The sequence below is a fragment of the Oncorhynchus clarkii genome, chromosome 5, assembly GCF_045791955.1.
Source record: "Oncorhynchus clarkii lewisi isolate Uvic-CL-2024 chromosome 5, UVic_Ocla_1.0, whole genome shotgun sequence".
NCBI classification, from domain to species: Eukaryota; Metazoa; Chordata; class Actinopteri; order Salmoniformes; family Salmonidae; genus Oncorhynchus; species Oncorhynchus clarkii.
Genome location: NC_092151.1, coordinates 58,815,376 through 58,835,821, shown reverse-complemented (window position 1 = coordinate 58,835,821; position 20,446 = coordinate 58,815,376). Strand labels below are relative to the sequence as shown.

At 41.4% G+C, this 20,446-nt stretch overlaps 1 protein-coding gene across 4 annotated transcripts; it reads right to left on the bottom strand.

Moving 5' to 3' along the window:
• Positions 1-1,213: 1,213 nt before the first annotated feature.
• On the bottom strand, positions 1,214-19,780 carry LOC139409098 (BOS complex subunit ncln-like). 4 transcript variants are annotated; one of them, XM_071153793.1, is made up of 15 exons: positions 19,473-19,780; positions 14,114-14,304; positions 13,650-13,794; positions 13,434-13,528; positions 12,703-12,783; positions 12,439-12,542; positions 8,225-8,313; positions 7,813-7,952; positions 6,876-7,096; positions 6,154-6,241; positions 4,964-5,002; positions 4,490-4,650; positions 4,121-4,174; positions 3,899-3,977; positions 1,214-2,795 (listed from the first exon to the last, which is right to left on the bottom strand). In XM_071153793.1, the coding sequence occupies exons 1-15, from the start codon at positions 19,645-19,647 to the stop codon at positions 2,733-2,735; spliced, it is 1,725 nt and encodes a 574-aa protein (XP_071009894.1). In that variant the 5' UTR covers positions 19,648-19,780; the 3' UTR covers positions 1,214-2,732. The 4 variants fall into 4 exon arrangements, with proteins under 4 accessions (XP_071009894.1, XP_071009896.1, XP_071009895.1 ...); XM_071153795.1 differs by having other exon boundaries at positions 6,918-7,096; positions 19,473-19,768; XM_071153794.1 differs by having other exon boundaries at positions 4,490-4,653; positions 6,918-7,096; positions 19,473-19,758.
• Positions 19,781-20,446: the final 666 nt, after the last annotated feature.

Genomic DNA, 20,446 nt, shown 5'->3' with positions numbered 1-20,446 from the left:
TTAATATATATATATATATATATATATATATACACCAGTTTTTTACCTTGTGTTGACAGGTGAATCTCGCCAGTCCATTTGCTCTCACTGACTGTGAGAGCGTTATGGGATTCCTACATGTGATACTGCATGCCACCCACAGCAATCAAGCGTTGTCTCCTCTCCCCTCAAGGTCAAAGACCGTAAGGGATATAGACGAAGACGAGGGACAACACATTGACATTACCAGACTCCGTCCAAAAGGTCCAATTTGATCTACCAACGTCTTGCCTTAAGACTTTAGTTGATGAGAGCAAGGGGGGATTTCAACGTGCTGTGTCTGCACATCGATGTGGCGCTCACCGTGTTGCAATAGACATGTCCAGATAATCTCCCAACACGATTCTGTCTCAGTCTGTGACCTTACTGCAACACTGCATACATCTCTGATTAACATATGTGGGAGGGGAGGGTCTAATGTTTTCACATTTTAAAAAGGGCATTTGTAATCAAAACTAAGTCAGTCGCATACTGTAGTAACACTAGTAAACTAGTCTACAAAGGGGTGAAACCGAAAAAAAAGAATTTCCATTCTATAACCGTACTTACTCTAGTGATGGCAATGGGTAGTATGGGGGAGAATTTATCATTCTAAATGCATGTTCTTATTCATACATACAGTGCCTTCAGAAAGTATTCACACCCCTCAACTTTTTCCACATTGTTGTGTTACAGCCTGAATAAAACATTTATTAAATTGAGATTGTGTGTCACTGGCCTACACACAATACCCCATAATGTCAAAGTGGAATTATGTTTTTAGATATTTTTTACAAATTAATTACAAAAGAAAAGCTGTCATGTCTTGAGTCAGTAAGTATTCAACCCCTTTGTTATAGCAAGGCTAAATAAGTTCAGGAGTAAAAATGTGCTTATTAACAAGTCACATAAGTTGCATGGATTCACTCTGTGTGCAATAATAGTGGTTAACATGTAAGGTCCCTCAGTCGAGCAGTGAATTTCAACCACAAAGGCCAGGGAGGCTTTCCAAGGCCTCGCAAAGGGCACCTAGGGGTAAAAATAAAAAAGCAGACATTGCCTTTGAGCATAGTGAAATTATTACACTTTGGATGGTGTATCAATACACCCAGTCACTACAAAGATAAAAGCGTCCTTTCTAACTCAGTTACCGGAGGAAGCAAACGGCTCAGGGATTTCACCACGAGGCCAAGGGTGACTTTAAAACAGTTAGAGTTTAATGGCTGTGATAGGAGAAAACTGAGCATGGATCATCTGAGCATGGATCAACAACATTGTAGTTACACCACAATACTAATCTAAATGATAGAGTGAATAGAAGGAAGACTGTACACAATAAAAATACTCCAATACTGCAAAAAAATGTGAGAAAGAAATTAACTAAGCGCTTTGTTTGGGGCAAATCCAACACATCACTGAGTACCACTTCATATTTTCAAGCATGGTGGTGGCTGCATCATGTTATGGGTATGCTTGTCATCCGCAAGGACTAGGGAGTTTTTTTGGGATAAAAATAAACAGACTAAAGCTAGGCACAGACTAAATCCTAGAAGAAAACCTGGTTCAGTCTGCTTTCCAACAGACACCGGGAGTTACAAGGCCAAATATAGACTGGAGTTGCTTATCAAGACGACATTGAATGTTCCTGAGTTGCCTAGTTACAGTTTTGACTTAAAGTCGTCTTGAAAATATATGGCAAGACTTGAAAATCGCTGTCTAGTAAGGTTCAACAATCATCTTGACAGAGCTTGAAGAATTTTATAAAGAGTAATGTGCAAATATTGTACAATCCAGCTGTGTAAAACTGACAGCTGTATTCACTGTCTAAGGTGATTCTAACATCTGACTCAGGGTTGTGCAAAAAAATTGCAACAAAATGTTAAAACATTTTTTTCACTTTGTCATTATGGAGAATTGTGTGTAGATGGGTGAGAAAAAAAACAATTTAATCAATTTTGAATTCAGACTGTAACAACAAAATGTGGAATAAGTCAAGGTGTATGAATACTTTCTGAAAGCATTATTTAATTAGTTCATTGGGGTTAAAGAAAAAAATGAATCCTATAGAAAAATAAATCTAGTCAGGGTGACCAAATATATCAACCATCCATCCAAACAATATTACCAAGTCTTACTGCTACTCCTGCACACTCATGCTACTCCATAGCTGCCCAAGAAGACGACCCATTGTAGTTTGGCAAAATTCACACCATAGGGCACTGAGGAGTGAGCTGTGGGTATAGAAATGTCCAATCTCACATCAACCCCTAGTACCCACTCCTTATGGAGAGGACTGGATAGGTATAAGCAAACTGGTGAAAATGTCACCTAGCCTATCTGAGCACAAGGTAACGCTATTACCATATTTCTGACACCTATCAAATTCTCTCAGATCATATGGGAAAATAGGGTTTAGGGACTAGGAGTTGATGTGGGATTGGGCGTACGAGGAAATGTTTGACATCTGATTTCACGGGGACAGGAAGACCAGAGTGCATTCTGACTTGACAGCCATTGAAGGAACTGACTAGATGGCTAAACTTGGCAGAGAGAAATTATTCAACACGTTTCATTTCCAAAGAGGAACAAAGGACATAGATTGGGTGGTAAAAAAATAAAGAAAAAGATGAGCTGCTTGGTCCGCCCCCGTTTTGTTACTGGCTAGAGCTCGTTGTCGGTGTGAGTGAGGAGTCTGAATGAGGAAGAGGTGTGTCTTAATGCTGCTTGGTCTTGGGCGTTGTGATTCTGCGCACCACACTGTAGAGAACCACAAAGTGCTGAAGAGAGAGAAAAATGTGAGAAAGATATTACCCAGCTAGCACATAATGTTCTGAGAACCATATATTTAAGAGCTTGTGAGAGCGTAGTCCTATGGTTATTTTGCATACAACCTTTCCACAACCTTCTGGGAATGGTGCAGGATACCCAGCTAGCACATAACGTTAACCACAGAACCATGTTTCTTAGGTGGGAATTTCAATACTTCAGCATAACGTTTGATACAGGTTTCCTCATGGTTCTATTTAAAGTAATGCTCTGAAATTGTTCAGAGAACGTTAAACAACGTTCTTCTGTGGGAATTTCAGTACTTACTATTAAACAACGTTGAAAGAACGTTCTAAGAATGTTAAGACCATACATTTCATTCTCAGTGTCAACAAAACTCTATCCTCTATCTTGTTAAGTGTGGTCAGGTGTGTTGGCCATGCCCACAAATTGGCCACACCTGATCTTAACCAGTGCTGTTTCACTTTGAAGTGGGTTTGTTTAAATACACAAAAAAAGAACAGCTAGCTCCATCTTGGTTGCGCAGTGCTCTAATTCCATGGACAGAGAACAGAAGATCATAGGTTCGAATCTCCCTGAAGCCATGCCACAAAAATAAATGTGTTTGCATGATTAATGCCTAAGCAAATATATTTCCATATGTCTTATCTGTGCTTGGAGTTCAAAAGTTATACCAAAATAAGCTTGCAGTGTTATTAAAAGTCTTATTGAAACAATTTCTCAGAACGTTATTTAATTACCTATAATTTCCATTTTCAGGGAACCATAGTAAAACATTCTCAAAACCTCCCTGCAACCTAAAAAGTAACGTGCCCAGAACAGCCAAATGTTACCGGTCAGGAAACGTAATGCTTTGTTCCTAGAACCAATGGAAACGTATGTTTCCATAACTTCCATGGAACCAAATGTGCTTGCTGGGCATTGTTAACCCCTTAAATAACCAGGTAAGCAGAACTCAGAAGAAAGCATTCATCTGATTTACAGCACTGACCGGGGTAGGAGTTGCAGGGTTAGGCTAGGTCAACAGACTAATGACCATACACCAAAATAACATTAGTAGCCATCAGAATGCGGATGTTGTATCGATACATACCTGGATGGACAGATATATCACGCCGAGGTAAGCTGCGATGCAGAATGCCAGAAGCAGGTCAAAGATGGCTGGTTTCACCCTGTTAGGAAAGTGGATATATAAAATGACAAGTGTAAAAGGGAAAGAAAAAAAACAGATACAAAAGCAAGCTGAAGAGGTTTGAAATTAAAATCAATAGGCTTTTGCTCTATTGCACTACAGCTCAGCAGCCATAACGTCTACCTGTAAGCATTCATGGTCTGTTTGAGCTGATCGTAGAAGACAAACTCTGGGTCTCTGGGGGGGGGAGAAAAAAGATTGCATTTGTCACTGTAACATCATCCATTTCTAAACCATACAGGTAATTTGTTCAATGAACAACAGTAAATAGAAATAGTGTAAAAATCACATTCGTCCCAGACTATTTGATCCTTATAATTGATCTTGTACAATAAAAGGAGTGATTCTGTCACAGTTTTTGACCACCATGAGCACTCTTAGTAGTTCTGTGATTCCTCCAAGGTAAACACGGCAGAACCACTAGCTGTGGCCAGTCAAGAAGACCATTGACACCCTGTATTAGCCGTAACGCAGAGGTCAGTGACTGGTCACCTCTTGTCAGCCTTGACGTAGTGCCTGCGGACGTCCTTCAGGTACCGTCCCAGGTGGTACTCCAGGGTGCTGACCACGCTGCTGTCCTTGTCCACCAGCTGGGCAGCCCGCGGCTGGGCTGTCAGCCAGTCCACCACCGACGACAGCTGCTCCTCCTGCATCTGCTGGCCGTGCAGGCAACACACACAGACACACACGCTCATAATCAGTGGCGTATAGTACACACCTTGACACGCACTTGTCTTGTTAAGCACACACACACATCGTAACCCCGACTAACTGTCCATGCTATAACAGCTACACACTAACACTAGCCTAGCCTAAGAGGACCACTGGTTGCCCACTGCTCAGGCCAAGCCTCAGGTCAAAGTCCTGGTGTGTATAGCAGCCTTTCAAAAAGGCTTGATTAAGGTCATGTCAGACAGAGCCTCACAGGGAGGGGACAGTAGGGTCAAGCCACATTCAATCACTCACCATTTGTTCAGTGAAAATCTGTAGGTCACCTGGGGCACCCTGGACACATGAGAGAGAGAGAGCGGTCAAACCTGATGTGCAGGACAAAGAGCAAACCACACTGAACAAAAATATAAACGCAACATGTAAAGTGTTGGTCCCATGTATCATGAGCTGAAATAAAAGATCCCAGAAATGTTCCATACACACAAAAAGCATACTTCTCTCAAATTTCGAGCACAAATTGGTTTACATCCCTGTTAGTGAGCATTTCTCCCTCGCCAAGATAATCCACCTGACAGGTGTGGCATATCAAGAAGCTGATTAAACAGCATGATCATTACACAGGTGCACATTGTGCTGGGGACAATAAAATGCCACTTTAAAATGTTCAGTTTTGTCACACAACACACAATGCCACAGATGTCTCAAGTTGAGGGAGTGTGCAAATGGCATGCTGACTGCAGGAATGTCCACCAGAGCTGTTGCTAGAGAATTTAAGGTTAATTTCTCAACCCTAACATGCCTCTAACGTTTTAGAGAATTTGGCAGTACGTCAAACTGGCCTCACAACTGCAGACCCCTTGTAACCACACCAGCCCAGGACCTCCACATCCAGCTCAGTCACCTGCAGGATCATCTGAGGGGGGGTGGGGGGGTGCTGAGGAGTATTTCTGTCTGTAATAAAGCCCTTTTGTAAGGAAAAACTCATTCTGATTGGCTGGGCCTGGGTCGCCAGTGGGTGGGCCTTTATTTAACTAGGCAAGTCAGTTAAGAACAAATTCTTATTTACAATGACGGCCTACCCCGGCCAAACCCGGACGACGCTGGGCCAATTGTGCGCTTCCCTATTGGTCTCCTAATCACGGCCGGTTGTGATACAGCCCGGAATCGAACCAGGGTCTGTAGTGATGCCTCTATCAATGAGATGCAGTGCCTTAGACTGCTGCGCCACTCGGGAGCCCTCGACTCCCATGGCTGCACCCCTGCCTAGCCATTTGAAATCCATAGATTAGGGCCTAATGAATTTTATTTCATCTGACTGAGTTCCTTATATGACCAGTGACCAAGTAAAATCTTTGAAATTGTTGCATGTTTTTGTTCAGTATAAATATCGAAAGCAACATGAAAAACGTCCATCGACTTTCATGACGTGGCTTTCATTATTGAAAACGTGTATGGTGACGCTGACATGTTCTACATATCTTTACCTTCTCCGTGAGGTTGTAGATGACTCTGGCCAGCGACTCTGCAATCAGCTTTGTGTTCCTGCTGAGCTTTCTCAGATCCACATGAGGTCTGTAACAGTAAATCACAGTTCAAATTCACAGTTCAATTATCCAGCAATCAAGAGCAGCTCAACTCTGCAACACACAGATGGAGAATGTGAGGGGAGCACAGACAGTCCACTACACTGGGCGGGGAGGTGGGGTGGAGGGGTGGTGGCAATGAGGAGGTTGGGAGGACAGACGGTTCACTACAGCGGGACGAAGGGGCACAATCCCAAATCAACCCGGTAGCCCAGTGTTTCTCAACCTTTTATTTTATTCCAGGGGCCAGCAAGCCATGTTCCCATCTCCTTGAGGGACTGCTAACAATAAAACTAAACACAGTATTAGTAACAGTTCATACTCCGGCAAGCAACATCACTTCATCAGATTTTAAGCAACCTGGTACTAACTCCACCTTGCTGTGAGACAGATCTACAAAAAAAGTCCCACATCTACTCTCTGATCTAAGTCACAAAGGCAGCAATGTGTGCAGGCTTTCGTTCAAGCCTAGCACTTACACACCTGATTCAATAGATCCTAATGAGCAGTTGATTATTTGAATGAGGTGTGAAAGGTGAGCTGGGCCTAGGCAGGGGTTGGGGGTTGTGGATGGGGGGGTTTGGATGCTCGGTCTCTTAGTCGGACTGCAGTAATAAACCCACCCAGCAGGGGGCTCTCCCGCTCCATGTTCAGAAGACACTGACCGCACGTCCATGATGCTGGAGCGCTGCACCTCGCGATGGCTGTTGAGGTGGGACAGCGTGAAGGCCGGCAGCCGGCGGATCCCGAAGCGCTCGTGTTCCCACGCCAGTGTGTCGTCCGCCAGGTTTATCTTCTTGTGCACCATTGAGAACTTGACCTCTGGGTACTGGTTGGATGCCACCTAGGGGACAGGGTTTAGAAGGACAAAAAACTTAAGGTATGGAACTTTGAGTGTAAATGTAATGTGCTACGAGTGATCAATATATATATATATATATATCATTATAAACTGGGCGGTTCGAGCTCTGAATGCTGATTGGCTGACAGCCGTGGTATATCAGACAGTATAACACAGGTATGACAAAACACTTATTTTTACTGCTCTAATAGTGTTGGTATGCACTTTATAATAGCAATAAGGCACCTCGGGGGGGGGGGGGGTTGTGGTATATGGCCAATATACCACGGCTAAGGGCTGTATCCAGGCATTCCTTGTTGCATCGTGTGTAAGAACATCCCCTAGCTGTGGTATATATTTTTATTTATTTATTTGACCTTTATTTAACTAGGCAAGTCAGTAAAGAAAAAAATATTATTTTCAATGACGGCCTAGGAACAGTGGGTTAACTGCCTGTTCAGCTCGGGGATTTGAACTTGCAACCTTTCAGTTACTAGTCCAATGCTCTAACCACTAGGCTACCCTGCCACCCATATACTATATTGGCCATATACCACACCCCCTCCTGTGAATAACATATATGTTATTCACAGATGTATAATTAAGCAATAAGGCAGGAGGGGGTGTGGTAAAGGTTGCATGACCTCCATATATACAAACAATTCTACAAAAACAGTTATTATCTATGAAACGTATGTGGTTGGTGTGATGGTCCTTACAGTCTCCAGCTCTTTGAGAAGGGCATACTGGGCGGTTCCCTCTTTAGGGGGTTTGGACACGTGAAGGTGCAGACTGTCCCCGTTCCCCAGGGTGTCCAGACACAACACAAACGCCACATTGTCCTGCAACAGACTAGAGTCTGCAGAGAGGGAGGACAGGATAGAGATACAGGGAGAAAGGAAGAGAGACTGTTTACACTGCCATATCTAACCAAATATACATTTCCATGATTCATGCATGCCCATTGTTTTGCACGCATGACCTCCATTTAATAACACGTGTGGCTGGGTTCATGTTTCATTCCATTTCATTTCCAGTGTGTATTGTACAGATGTCCTTCTGTGTTCCACTGTAGCAATCAAAATAGCCATCCTGTAACCGAGTCTACAGCCTCATGTGAGCTTAGTGTACCTGTATGGTCCAGGTTGTCCTCCAGCCAGCGCTTGGTGCCTTGGTAGTTGAACTTCCCTCCTCCAGAGACAAAGAAAAGCAGGTTGTATCTAAGAAGACAGCAGGTGTGTTAGAAACGACAGGAGAGGACATTCTTATCAATGTGGATATTCACACCCCTCGACTTATTCCACATTTTGTTGTGTTACAGCCTGATTTCAAAAAAGAATTAAATATGTTTTTTTCCCCCACCCATCTACACACAACACCCCATAATGACAGTGTAATTTTAGCAAATGTATCGAAAGAAAACACAGAAATATCAAATTTACATACAGTACCAGTCAAACGTTGACACACCTACTCATTCCAGGGTTTTTCTTTATTTTTTACATTGTAGAATAATAGTGAAGACATCAACACATATGGGATCATGTAGTAACCAAAAAAGTGTTAAACAAATCAAAATATATGTTATATTTCAGATTCTTCAAAGTAGCCACCCTTTGCCTTGATGACAGCTTTGCACACTCTTGGCATTCTCTCAATCAGCATCATTTTTTAATTGAAACTTTATTTAACTAGGCAAGTCATTTAAGAACAAATTCTTATTTACAATGACGGCCTACCCCGGACGACGCTGGGCCAATTGTGCCCTATGGACTCTTAATCACGGCCGGACGTGATTCAGCCTGGATTCGAATCAGGTACTGTAGTGATGCCTCTTGCACTGAGATGCACTTGGGAGCAGCGGTCTACCTGGAATGCAATTCAATTAACAGGTGTGCCTTGTTAAAAGTTCATTTGTGGAATTTCTTTCCTTCTTAACGCATTTGAGCCAATCAGTTGTGTTGTGACAAGGTAGGCGTGGTATACAGAAGATAGCCCTATTTGGTAAAAGACCAAGTCCATATTATGGCAAGAACAGCTCTAATAAGCAACGAGAAAAGACATTCCATCATTACTTACAGACATGAAGGTCAGTCAATATGGAAAATGTCAAGAACTTTGAAAGTTTCTTCAACTGCGGTCGCAAAAACCATCAAGCGCTATGATGAAACTGGCTCTCATGAGGACCGTCACAGGAATGGAAGACCCAGAGTCACCTCTGCTGCAGAGGATAAGTTCATTACAGACACATCTCAACATCAACTGCTCAGAGGAGACTGCGTAAATCAGGCCTTCATGGTCAAATTGCTGCAAAGAAACCACCACTAAAGGACACCAATAATAAGAAGAGACTTGCTTGGGCCAAGAAACACGAGTAATGGACATTAGACTGTGCTTTGGTCTGATGAGTCCTAATTTGAGATTTTTGGTTCCAACCACCATGTGTCTGTGAGAAACAGGTTAGGTGAACGGATGATCTCCACATGTGTTTCTCACCGTGAAGCATGGAGGGGGAGGTGTGATGGTGTTGGGGTGCTTTGCTGGTGACACTGATTTATCTAGAATTCAAGGCACACTTCAACAGCATGGCTACCACAGCATTCTGCAGTGATACATCATCCCATCTGGTTTGTGCTTAGTGGGACTATCATTTGCTTTTCAACAGGACAATGACCCAACACATCTCCAGGCTGTGTAAGGGCTATTTGAGAAAGAAGGAGAGTGATGGAGTGCTGCATCAGATGACCTGGCCTCCACAATCACCCAACCTCAACCCAATTGAGATGGTTTGGGATGAATTGGACCGAGTGAAGGAAAAGCAGCCAACAAGTGCTCAGCATATGTGGGAACTGCTTCAAGACCGTTGGAAAAGCATTCCAGGTGAAGCTGGTTGAGAGAATGCCAAGTGTGTGCAAAGCTGTCATCAAGGAAAAGGATGGCTACTTTGAACAATCTAAAATATGAGAAAAAAGAACCTGCACACAGCTCGATAGTATCACTGCTCAGAGCTTCTGATGAAGGCCTTAAGGCCGATACTTAAAGCTCATTAAAGAGCAGTGACACTATCAAGAGCAGTGTGCAGGTTTCTTTTTTCTTCTTCATCTTATTCAACTGTTACCATGCGTCTGCAACAAAGATAGCTCAGATGTTCCTTTTGTATTAAGAATCAAAAATATATTTTGATTTGTTTAACACTTTTTTGGTTACTACATGATTCCATGTGTTATTTCATAGTTTTTATTTCTTCACTATTAATCTACAATGTAGAAAATAGTCAAAATAAAGAAAAACCCTGGAATGAGTAGGAGTGTCAACTTTTCACTGGTACTGTAAGTATTCACACCGAGTCACAGTGATTACAGCTGAGAGTCTTTCTGGGTAAGTCTCTAAGAGCTTTACACACCTGGATTGTGCAACATTTGCCCATTATTCTTTTTAAAGTTCTTCAAGGTCTGTCAAACGGGTTGTTGTAGACAACCATTTTCAGGTCTTGCCATAGATTTTAAATTAGATTTAAGTCAAAACTGAAACATGGCCACTCAGGAACATTCACTATCTTCCTGGTAAGCAACTTCACTGTAGATTTGGCCTTGTGTTTTACGTTATTGTCCTGCTGAAAGGTGAATTCACCAGATTTTCCTCTAGGATTTTGCCTGCGCTTAGCTTCATTCGGTTAATTTTTAATCCTGAAAAACTCCCCAGTCCTTAACGATTAAATACATACCCATAACATGATGCTGCCGCCACTATGCTTGAACATATGGAGAGTGGCACTCATTAATGTGTTGTATTCGATTTTCCCAAACAAAACACATTGTAGTTTGGACAAAAAGTGAATTGCTGTGCCACATTTTCTGCTGTATTACTTTAGGGCCTTGTCGCAAACAGGATGCATGTTTTGGAATATTTTTATTCTGTACAGGCTTCGTTCTTCTCCCTCTGTCAATTAGGTTAGTATTGTGGAGTAACTACAATGTTGTTGATCCATCCTCAGTTGTTATCTCCTATCACAGCCATTAAACTCGAACTGTTTCAAAGTCACCATTGGCCTCATGGTGAAATCCCTGAGCGATTTCGTTCCTCTCCGGCAACTGAGTTAGGAAGGATGCCTGCATCTTTGTAGTGACTGGGTGTACACCATCCAAAGTGTCATTAATAACTCCAACAAGCTCAAAGAGATATTCAATGTCAGCATTTTTTTTTAACCCAACTACCAATAGCTTCCCTTCTTTGCGAGGCATTGGAAAACCTCCCTGGTCTTTGTGATTGAATCTCTGGTTGAAATTCAATGCTCGACTGAGAGACCGTATATATAATTCTATGCAGAAATGAAGTAGTCATTCAAAAATCATCTTAAACACTATTATTACACACAGAGTGAGTCCATGCAATATATTGTGACTTGTTAAGCAAATGTTTACTCCTGAACTTATTTAGGCTTGACATAACAAAGGAGTTGAATACTTACTGACTCAAGGCATTTCAGCTTTTCATTTGTAATTAACTTGTAGAAATGTAGAAAAACAATTCCTCTTTGACATTATGGGGTATTGTGTGTAGGCCAGTGACAATCAAATCTCAATTTCATCCATTTTAAATTCAGGCTGTAACACAACAACATTTGTAAAAAGTCAAGGGGTATGAATACCTTCTTAAAGCACTGTACATGTTGGGAAAGCGAATGTCAAAACATACTGTATAATATCATAGGGGAAAGGCTACACTCAGTTAAAATGTGTCTCTGAATAGAGGTCACGTAATCTGCAATTTCTCTGCAACACATAACACTGTACTTTTGCGTCCTGAACGACTGCACCTTTCTCCCCTGCTCTCTCTATGTAGGAGGGGCTTTGTGCAGTCTTGTTCCTTTTTACTAGTGACACGCAAACAGACCATATGCAAAGTTACCAGTGGTTACTGGTTAGCATTTTAATTCGGTCAGCATGGAGAATACGCCAACACAAGAGCTCACCTAACACCATGGAGAACAGCCAGTGTGCCATTACGCCAACACATTTACACTAACGTGGCCCCTCGTCTCAAACAGCACTCACACTCCAGAGTACACTTCGTCTAGGAATAGACAGATATCTTCTAAGAACCACATCCTTTCTACTCCATTACTAAACCTAATCGACTCTTAAAAGCGAAGTACTTTTGTGAACACAGGAAGAGCTGTTGTTTTCTGACCACTGTCAGAGACATATTATTTTAGTTTTGAGTTTTACATGTGGAGTGCGATTTTCCTAAAGGGTGTGGAATGCTTAGGCACAAGGAAAGAAACGTGTGGATAGCATTGTAATAAGCCTGATTTCTCTGAGGAGCTGTGGACCTGTGTTGCTCACCCAGCGTGTGTCCTCTTGTAGGTGTAGAGTCTGGAGAAGAGCCTGGCTAACTCCAGCAGCATAGACACCCCACTGCCGTTAGAGTCTGCTCCATAGGACAGCCACTGGACAGAACAACAACAAAGTCAACACATTTAATTAGCATCTTCTGGTGGAGGAGAATTCTGCAACATAAATTAATATAACTATCATACAGTAAAAAATATTATAAATATAGCATATCATAGAATATATTGAGGTGTATTAAAGGAGAGCTGGGTGTACCGGAGCGACACCAAAGGAATCATAGTGAGCCACCAGGACAATGGTGGGCAGGTCCTCTCCCCCAGTTCCAGCCAGTCGCCCCTAGGAGAGGACACAAGTATATTGTAGATCAGTTCTATAACATCTCGAAACAATAATATGTTAATGTTCTGTGTTACAGGTTTCATGTGGACTCCAGGAAGAGTAGCTGCTGCTTTAGCAACAGCTAATGTGGATCCTCGTAGAATACTACATTTACTTTCATATAAGATGACAGCAAAGTATGTAGCCAAGGGTATGAGACTTCAGACATCAATAAAGACAGGCATGGAATGCTACCACAAGGATTTAAACCCATTATGTGAAACAATGCCATAGACTGGTGGCCGTATGCATTAGGTAGAAAGGAACACGAGGCCTCAGGAAATCTACTGGAGTCCCCTAATCTCCTACTACAGGGCTAAATCCATTATTCCCCTGGGTTTGACACCTACCTTAGTTCAACACACACACACACACAGTCTAGAATATCATATAGACCCAAGAATGACACAAGGTTAAGAAAACTAACACGTTATTTGCTTCTAAATCACTTAACACCTTAAGTGTGAGCAGTGTGTTAATGTGAGTACTGCTTCACTGGTAGCCTAATATCATTTAAATATGTCACCCATTAACAGAACCGTGGATGTCTGGATTACATAAAGAATTAAACAGATAAAGGATAGTGGTTTAACCATAATGATTCTCACCTCTAGACTGGTGATGGCCCAGTCACTCACTGCCTTGCTCTGAGCCCCACTCGTCACCATCTGAAAGCCATTTGCTGTGGCTGTGTGGATCAGCACTGTGAAGACATGGGGGAAAAGGGGTCATAAAATACCTCAAAAGAATTTCACTGGAAAGAATTTCCTCTGACAGCGTTTCGACCGACAGTTTTCAACACAACATTTTTAAATGTCCTGCACCTTCAGCTGCAGAGGAGGAGCCCTGGGAGGAGGAGGAGGTGAGGGTCTGTGTGTAGATGGAGAGCAGCTCATCATCCTCCAGAGCAAAGTAAACCGGAACAATGGTCTCTGTGGCCAGCATCTCTGGCTCCAGCTCCATGAACTGCTACAACGTAGAGGAATAAGGAATGCCGGGTTATCATTCACAAGACAACAACACTACCAGGGAAACAGTGTGAATGTGAAACAGCATAACATTTGGACACTTTGGCCTACTTCACTCCAACAAGTCTAGTTTTTCAAGTTTTGCTTTGAGTTACAACTGGAGGGAGTGTTGTGACTGACAGTTTTCCTTGAGTGTAACAGAAACAAACTTTACAAGAACACCAAAGGAGCTCTAGCTTTAAAAGCAACTCAGGACCTTGCCTCTTGATTTGATAAACGGCCATAAAACCCACTCATAAGGCATTATAATGCATTATTACCTGTACTATGTCCTGCGGCATGGTGGACATATTCTTGGGGAGAATGATGACCACAGCCCCAGCGGACTGGCGCAGGGCTTTCTGGTATCTCTCATAGGAGAAGTCCACCAGCCGCATGATGACACAGCGGCGGCTTAGCACTTCCGCCTCCACAGTGCGCGCTTCTGTGTTCAATATGGCATTCCTGGTCCCTGGGAATCACAAGTGGGATCCGATCAGTTGGGGAGGGATGTGTGGAAACACCATTGATGCTATGCTGTAGTAGTAGACTATTAGGCAGGGCAAACTCGTTTTTGTGATTTCTGGTATTTCATCAAAACATATCAATCACAGCACCTTTTTTTTTTATCCTTCAGAAGTTTATACCTGATTAAGTACAACACCACTGGAAATGAATGTTGAAAGTTAAATTTATATTCCTAAAACTTAAGTTGAAAATTATGCCGCCACTGTTTCCTGTTCACAAAGCATTTTGATAAATAGCCTAATGTCAAAACACAGTTTTGACGAGTCCAAATCAACAACAAGAAACAGTTTGTCATAGTGAAAATTCAAAACATAAAATGTACCATCTACACACACATATGCAACAATAGTAATCATATTACTTGGAATATTTTTTAAAGCAGCTTGTTCACTGCACCCGCACCAAAAACCCTGTTGTTTTGACAAGTGGTAATAAATCACTCATATTGATTAGGCGGGAAATCAGGTTGTACTGTCACACCCTGGTCTTAGTATTTTGTGTTTTCTTTATTAATTTGGTCAGGCCAGGGTGTGACATGGGTTTATTATGTGGTGTGTTTTGTATTGGGGTTTTCGTAGGTATTGGGATTGTGGTATAGTGGGGTTATCTAGAATAGTCTATGGCTGTCTGGAGTGGTTCTCAATCAGAGGCAGGTGTTTATCGTTGTCTCTGATTGGGAACCATATTTAGGCAGCCATATTCTTTGAGTGTTTCATGGGTGATTGTTCCTGTCTCTGTGTTAGTTTGCACCAGTATAGGCTGTTTAGGTTTTCACGTTACGTTTATTGTTTTTGTATTGTTCGTTTTCATCTTTATTAAAGATGTATCAGAATAACCACGCTGCATTTTGGTCCGCCTCTCCTTCGACGGAAGAAAAACGTAACATGTACACGCTGTTGATACTACCACAACTCAAATACCACATGGAAACTGGATATATTTTTGCATCACTGTTCTATAACTAAGCTTTGTTGTACAATTAAAAAAGGTCAAATACACTGCATTTCAAACAGTCAGCAAAAATCTAATGAATTCAGGGCTTGTGAAATTATACATAGGCTAAATATAAGCCTTCCACAACCATAAAACCCACTAAAAATGTAATCAAAATAGTTGAAGCTGTTTTTTTCCGCAATAATCACTGATCTGGCTTTCACGTCTATGAAAATGCCCTTTTTGTTACAAATTTAAGATGAACCAATCATAATGGACATTCACTTATTGTAGCAGGCATTATAGAAAATGAACACAGGTCTGAACACAGAAATCCATCCTGGTTGAGAATGAAACGACTGAACAGCACAGCAAGTAAGTGAAAGAAATAGGTTTTGATTATGTTTTACTGATAAATGGGGACATACGTAAATACCAACAAAATAAAGTTTTGGTCAGTGTGGTGTGTGTGTGTAACCTTTATTTAACAAGGCAAGTCAGTTAAGAACAAGTTCTTATTTACAATGACGGCCCAGGCAATGCTGGGCAAATTGTTCGCCGCCCTATGGGCCTCCCAATCACGGCCGGATGTGTTACAGCTTGGATTCGAACCAGGGACTGTAGTGATGCCTCTTGCACTGAGATCCAGCGCCTTAGACCCTGCGTCCATGTGTGTGTGTTAACTATTTAACTGTACTAGAATGCTTAAAAGGCCCCTAAAATTTTAAATATCGGTATCGTTTTTTTTTGTCAAGGAAAATATTGGATATCAGTATCAGCCAAAAATGTCATATTGGTTTATCACTAGAAATTATTTTGTAAGAAGTTGGGTGATTAATAAAAACAGATACAGTAAGACAGGATAACCTTGCCTAATTCCGCTCTTTAACTCAAATCGAGGTGCCATGTTTCAGTTTTAGAGATATATTTCCATTTGTATAGAGTCTTAATAGCCTTACAGAAAAAATCCCCAAAACCAAGTCTCAAGGGAGTGGAAGAGGAACTGATGCTCTACTGTGTCAAATGCTTTATAAAAATCTTTTAAAAATATGAAGTTATCCTCAGTTATTAGGTCTGAGTAGTCAAATCTATCTAATACTAGTCTGATATTGTTAGAAATATGTCTGTTCATCATAAGGCAAGACTGTTTCATCAATGATTGCATCCAGGACTTCTTTAATTATTTTTGCAAATAGTAAGGCTAATATCTTAGTCATTATTAAGAACACAAACTGGATGCCAGTTATGAGCAGCACTTCTTTTTTAGGCTTAGGTATCAGTGTTATTAATCCCTGACTCATTGTAGGAGGGAGAGCATCGTTTTTAATACTCTCTAAAAAGACTTCAAGTAGGAAGGGAGCTACTTGTTCAGAAAATAACTTGAAGGCTAGCATCCCAGAGTCACCTCTTCACTTTTGAAGTTGAGACTGGTGTTTTGCAGGTACTATTTAATGAAGCTGCCAGTTGAGGACTTGTGAGGCATCTGTTTCTCAAACTAAACACTAATGTACTTGTCCTCTTGCTCAGTTGTGCACCTGGGCCTCCCACTCTTTCTATTCTGGTTAGAGTCCATTTGCGTTGTTCTGTGAAGGGAGTAGTACACATTATTACACATTAGTAGTACACAGCATTGTACGAGATCTTCAGTTTCTTGGCAACTTCAGTTTCTTGGCGAGAGCATGGAATAGCCTTCATTTCTCAGCACAAGAATAGACTGACGAGTTTCAGAAGAAAGGTCTTTGTTTCTGGCCATTTTGAGACTGTAATCGAACCCATGAATGCTGATGCTCCAGATACTCAACTAGTCTAAAGAAGGCCAGTTTATTGCTTCTTTAATCAGAAGAACAGTTTTTAGCTGTACTAACATAATTTCAAAAGGGTTTTCTAATGACCAATCAGCCTTTTAAAATGATAAACTTGGATTAGCTAACACAACGTGCCATTGGAACACAGGAGTGATGGTTGCTGATAATTATGTTATTTCTTTCAAAAACAAGGACATTTTTAAGTGACCCAACACTTTTGAACGGTAGTATAGATATATATATATATATATATAGATATATATATATAAAATCCAGTTTATTTCAATCTATTTATACTGTGCCTTGCGAAAGTATTCATCCCCCCTTGGCATTTTCCTTATTTTGTTGCCTTACAACCTGGAATTAAAATTGATTTTTGGGGGGGGGTTGTATCATTTGATTTACACAACATGCCTACCACTTTGAAGATGCTAAATATTTTTTATTGTAAAACAAACAATAAGACAGAAAAAAAAGAACTTGAGCGTGCATAACTATTCACCCACCCAAAGTCAATACTTTGTAGAGCCAACTTTTGCAGCAATTACAACTCTAAGTCTCTTGGGATGTCTCTATAAGCTTGGCACATCTAGCCACAGGGATTTTTGCCCATTCTTCAAGGCAAAACTTCTCCAGCTCCTTCAAGTTGGATGGGTTCCGCTGGTGTACAGCAATCTTTAAGTCGTACCACAGACTCTCAATTGGATTGAGGTCTGGGCTTTGACTAGGCCATTCCAAGACATTTAAATGTTTCCCCTTAAACCACTTGAGTGTTGCTAAAGCAGTATGCTTAGGGTCATTGTCCTGCTGGAAGGTGAACCTGTCCCAGTCTCAAATCTTTGGAAGAGGTTTCCCTCAAGAATTTCCCTGTATTTAGCGCCATCCATCATGTTGCAGACCCTGGGGACTTTCAGAACAGGTGTATGTATATATACTGAGATAATGTGACACTTAGATTGCATACAGGTGGACTTTATTTAATTAATTATGTAACTTCTGAATGTAATTGGTTGCACCAGATCTTATTTAGGGGCTTCATAGCAAAGGGGGTGAAAACATATGCATGCACCACTTTCCGTTTTTTATTTTTTAGAATTTTGAAGTTATTTTTTTCATTTCAGTTCACCAATTTGGAATATTTTGTGTATGTCCATCACATGAAATCGAAATAAAAATATATTTAAATTACAGGTTGTAATGCAACAAAAGGAAAAATGGCGAGGGGGTGAATACTTTTGCAAGGCACTGTATTATCCAGTTTATTTTGTTCCTCCCCCGAGAGGTCGGCTGGGGACCTCTGAGAAAGGGAAGTTACCTTAATGATCACCTTCTCCTCCTCCGCTCTTCTGGTCTTAGCAAGATGACTACCATATTTTATGGAGGTCTTTGGCCACTTCAAATTTAAAGAGCTCCCAGTTCTTGCAATAAGATTTACAAACCCTTTCCCAAAAGTGTGAGAGAAGAACTTTAACCTCAAACTTAACCATATCATTATTTAATAAGGAGCTATTTAGCTACCAGTAGGATGCTCTACCAAATATTTTGACATCAATGCAAATGGCCCTATGGTCTGTGAAGAGAGTAGTACAAATATTTGTAGTACTACAGTAATGAGCGTAACGTAGCCTAGTGGTTAGAGCGTTGGACTAGTAACCAGAAGGTTGCAAGTTCAAATCCCCGAGCTGACAAGGTACAAAACTGTTGTTCTGCCCCTGAAAAGGCAGAACCCAGGCCGTCATTGAAAATAAGAATTTGTTATTAACTGACTTGCCTAGTTACATAAAGGTCAAATAAAAACGTCATTGTAACTGATCACAGGACAAATAAAGTGACCAAAGGGGTCACAGTCCGAGGTTAGAATATTGTAATGACCCCAGTGGTGTTCAGAGCCATGGGAAAGCCAAATATCGTTGCCCCACTTCCAGAAAGTTTGAGAGGTAGTACATCTGTTACATCTGCTATCCAACGCATCAACAGATTACACATCCATTTTCAGTTATGCCATGAATGCCATGAATCATGGCATATCCTAAAATAACACTTATTTCCCATTTGACCCATATTTGAATTGTATAGACAATCTTGGGAAATCCAGAAAAATCAAGTGTCACAAGCATATGAAGATGGCTTGCTAGGAAGGTGATGTTCCTCCAGCTGCGCCCACATGCAGGAACCTATGGGATGTCCCGAATTGCGGGCCCCAATAACACATTGACACACTGGTTAGCTAGCGCGCTAACGTTAGCTAGCTAGGACTGTGCAATAACAGAGAGCGTTTACTTAGTGAAAGAGCTATGCCTTATATCGTGGTAGCCAACTACAGGACTGCATTTCCATTCAATAATTGCACAAAATACAATTTTTAAATGCTTACCGTACGGTTGTCCCTGCAGGTCATACTGCTGCATGCGGTACACGGTGAATTCATGTGCCGCTTCGGCTGGAAGGGGTGAGACGAGAATCAGCACCGCGGGGATAAACACAATGAAAGTCAGGGGGAAAGAGGTCTTAAACATGTTATCGAACACCTCACTAGCCTCCTCAAACATTTTGATATTGGTATTATGGTCTAAACAACAGTAAATTGATAATCTAGGCAGTTGCCGAGTCGAATCTAGTCGCTAGCCTAGCTGTCATTCACTAACACAGTCGCCACAAGTGGATTTTAATATGGCAAAAAGCTTGGCCACCTAACTAAACACGCACGAGCTTGCTTTTTGAATGGCATGGACATATTTTTGTTACGTCTTCCATATCTGTAATGAACATTCTTTATCATAAAACATTCATGTCATAATTTGTCCCATTCATTGATTTATTTAATGAGAATATTAATCACTGGGAATTTGCGAAATCTCTGCTGATAAGGGTCCTACAGGGGCCATCAAAGACAGCTTCGTGAATTTTAGGCGAGGCTGTGCAGTTGATGAGTTTAACAGCAGGGGTCAGTGAAGACCAGCGATGGTCATATCTTGACGGTATACTGCCAATAAACCCTGGATTACATAATGCTATGTACTGGCCATTATAAACTGGGTGGTTTGAACCCTGAATACTGATTGGCTGACAGCCATGGTATATCAGACCCTATAAAACATGTGTTTTTCCTGCTCTATATTGCGTTGGTAACCAGTTTAGAGTAGCAATAAGGCACCTCAGGGGTTTGTGGTATATAGCCAATATACCACGGCTAAGGGCTGTGTCCAGAACAGCCCTTAGCCGTGGCATATTGGCCATATACCACACCCCCTCGGGTCTTATTGCTTATTTGAGAGGCTTTGGCCAAATGAAACTCTGTGGCCATACTGTACAGTCTTTGCTTTGGCCAAAGATTATGGATATACTGAC

What these genes read in the sequence shown, in the direction of transcription:
- LOC139409098 (XM_071153792.1), bottom strand. Translation starts at nt 19,647, where the DNA reads ATGTTTGAGGAGGCTAGTGAGGTGTTCGATAACATGTTTAAGACCTCT. An exon ending in TGCCGCAGGACATAGTACAG is followed by an intron (nt 13,795 to 14,113) that starts GTAATAATGCAT and finishes TCTACGTTGTAG; the next exon opens with CAGTTCATGGAGCTGGAGCC. An exon ending in AGATTTTCACTGAACAAATG is followed by an intron (nt 4,654 to 4,963) that starts GTGAGTGATTGA and finishes CTGCACGGCCAG; the next exon opens with CAGATGCAGGAGGAGCAGCT.